At 41.7% G+C, this 3,365-nt stretch overlaps 1 protein-coding gene across 1 annotated transcript in view; it reads right to left on the bottom strand.

Annotated features, from left to right (window-relative positions):
* Positions 1–1,318: 1,318 nt before the first annotated feature.
* Positions 1,319–3,365, bottom strand: part of Enpp6 (ectonucleotide pyrophosphatase/phosphodiesterase 6) — a 100,525-nt gene continuing 98,478 nt past the window's right edge. The window contains exon 8 of the mRNA XM_021170656.2: positions 1,319–1,580. Coding sequence (XP_021026315.1) covers positions 1,375–1,580 — 206 coding nt within the window. The 3' untranslated portion in view covers positions 1,319–1,374. The remainder of the gene's footprint in view (positions 1,581–3,365) is intronic.

Raw genomic sequence — 3,365 nt, 5'->3', positions numbered from 1 at the left:
AGGATCATGTGGCTGGTTGGGAGCTCCGGTTTGTTGCTGCTTCTGGCCAGCCTGGTGAGACAGTGTCACATGGTATAACAGTAGGCTGAGAAAATGGACAAATTCAAAACTCAAATTCTTTTGAATTTGATGCGTTATGATGCTTCTTCATCATAAAAAAGATACAAATTCTAGGTATCACCATCATATGTGGAGGACACGTGTTCACACATGTGTGAGTGTGTGTGTGTGTGTGTGTGTGTTTATATGCATGGATATGTTTATGTCTGTGCATGTGCATATATGTGTGTGTTCATGTGTATGTGTGTTTGTGTGTAAATGTGTGTGCATGTGTGTGTGCATGTAGGCTCACTTCTAATTGTTTAAAAATACAATCAGTCCTTGTTTTACAAGTTCCTTCTGAAATACTGGTGTATGAAACTTGCATTTGATATATCACTATTCCTAACAATGAGTTAAATTTATGTTCATACTATGATACTAAGGCTTCCTTTCCAAGCCTTCACTGACATATCAAACATGTGCCCTGACTCAAAAACTAAAAGAGTAGCAGTGTCTGAGGGAAGTTAGTGGTCACAGACAGGCAGATGTGGATGTCAATGTTCAGGGCCTGTGGCTCACAAGGCTTTGTATTATGAGAGATTGTGTGTTTAGTTACATAGAACCTTGAAACTTGGCATTCAATGAAGGGGAGAAGCTATTCTGTTCTCAAATTTTGAGAGGTGTCATGGCTTCTGCCAGTTCTATGAGTTGTCTAATTGTTTTTGATACTTTAATTGGTTGTGATTTATACTGGTCTATGTGCTTTCTGAGATTGTGTTATTAAAAACAAAAAACAAAAAAACCCACCATGCATTGGGGAAGAACCAGACAACACATATCGCTTTCCTGTAGATAGACTGTCTCTATCTGGAATAGAATAGAAAATACAAAATTACGGCTGCAGACCTCCAAGTGTGAGCCCGTACACGTGGACAGATCACAGAGAGCCTGCTTGACAGGGCAAGGCAGTATGAGAGGGTCCAAGATGACTACAGGCTACCCGTTTAATGTTTGCCTGTTGCAGGGGCAAAGCATGGCTCTCACTGTTCATCTTCAGTAAGGATGTATAAACAAAGCAGAACACTATGTAGAAAAGTGAATGAGAAGATACAAATTTCAAACGTTTTAGGTAAAACAAAGTATATGAATTTTGCGGGTTTTTTTCCCCCAGAAGGGACTTTTGTGGGTAGAATCATCCAAGAATAATATATTCACAACTTTAATGGCCTTGATTGTGTTAATAAAGCTATTATTCATAAAGAAAATGAAAACTGTCCCATGTTGGAGGCAGGCTTTACTGCAGCAGTGCTTTGGAATGAGCCATAGGGCCAGCTATACAAAATATAAGAGGAGAATCAAGACCAGTGCACAGCTGTTCAGTGGGGTGGATGGAGCAGAGCTGGTCTGGCCCTTCAGCATGCATACCACCCTGGACCAGGACCCGTTGTTGGGCAGTGGGGTGATGCCTGCGACATGGCACATGATGTTGTAGACATCCACGGATCTGATTGGAGCAGCTCTGAAGTTGGACTTGAAATCTGAAAGGCCAAAACAGATAGGCAGATGGTCATAACTATTCACTCAGAAAAGGACGGTGGATGACTCAAAGATGGAGAAATTCCGTGCAGACTCTGAGAAAGTCAGCTCCATCAATGACTGTGGCTAAGTTACTGTAAACGAGGTAGCATATGTGGAAGGCTATAGCTTGTAAGGAACCACTTCTATGGGGCACGGAGATGAGATTCTTCAAAAGACAAGTGAACAGGTACACTCTCTTCCAGTTTAGCTTCCTAGGCATGTTACAGTGGAGCTCTCCTGCCGAGAGAGGCCAACTCCAGCAGTTCTGTTTCTTTAGAGCACTGGGGATCTAGTGTGGTCAGAGAACATAGACTGATTTCCCAAGTTCCTTCAAACCATCTTGAACATCATTTAGAACTTCTAGCTAGCCAAGGCTCATAGCTAGGGTGCTGTCCAGAGCACCCACAACAACTTGGAAATATCTCTTTCTTCCTGCCATAGCAAGGTCTCGATGGCCCATGAAGCTAGGTAATCTCCTGGCTACTGATAGCTCACCAGAAGTGGCAGTGTTGTCCTCAATATAGTTAGAGGATTAACTGAATATTGCTTAGGAGTCTTTCGGGGACCGATAAAATAATTTAGTCACAGGGGAAAATGAGAAAATTGGTGTTGGAGTTGAGATCCCAGGAAAGACTGCAAGTGACAAAGGACAAACATGACATTGTGTCTCTACTCAGATCTGTGTCCGCCTGGGATATCAAACACAGGTGCGTAAAGCATGGGCTGGTTAGACATAGTAATATCCTCAAGGGCCACAAAAGGTGGTATCTTCCCTCTAAGCAATTGGAAGGCTTTTAGTCCAGTATGCCTGTTATTTCTCGGTGGGACAAACAATGAATGTGGAGCCCTCTCCCTTTAGAACAGTAGTTCTCCACCTTCCTAGTGCTGCTGTCCCCTAATAGAGTTCCTCATGTTATGGTGACCCCAACCATAAATACTACTCCATAACTGGAAAGCTTGCTAGTTATGAATTGAAATGTGAATTCTAATACAGATGATCTTAGGTGACCCCCTGGAAAAGGTTGTTTGACAGCCTTCCCCCAAAGGGATCGGTCGTAACCCACAGGTTGAGAACTATTGGTTTTGACAATGACAATCTGAACACAACATATATGGGCGAGTTTGCCTTTACCCTCTTCTCCAAACATCCAACAAAACACCCCAAGCTATATTAAGGCTGAATTCAGGGCTGAGCTCTAATCCAGAGTAAACAACAGAGACCTGCACTTTTAATGCTCATCTATGAATTTTAAAGGAGAGACAGGGAACTTGAGAGGTTCCAAGTTAGACTTTCTAGCTCAGAAAACGACCATTTCATGTGTTTTGCTACAATGATCAAATATGCTTAATTTAAAGAGACACAAACAATGTATGGGAAATATCTTCTGGAGTTTCAGTGCTGGCACCAGTCCCATCTCTGGAATTCTAATTGTAGAAGAGAGTTATAGACACAAGCCCTTGCCACTCAGTGTTCAAGATCTAGAGCAACGACTCAAGGAATGGGTTTTTGCTTACTCTGGAGAATTAAGTTGAATTCAGTGTGAAGAGGCACCAGTGCTCTACAGGGAGAGGGTTTGGGAAACGGCACCCAAATCATACTGCCAGACACAGCAGCCATTATTACACACACAGACACACACACACACACATATATATGTATGTATATGTATAAGTATATATATATATATATATATATATATATATATATATATATATATATGTAATAAGTGGGTGCAAGAAAAATT

The sequence above is a fragment of the Mus caroli genome, chromosome 8 (genome assembly GCF_900094665.2).
Source record: "Mus caroli chromosome 8, CAROLI_EIJ_v1.1, whole genome shotgun sequence".
Classification (NCBI taxonomy): Eukaryota; Metazoa; Chordata; class Mammalia; order Rodentia; family Muridae; genus Mus; species Mus caroli.
This window is presented reverse-complemented; position numbering and strand designations above follow the sequence as displayed.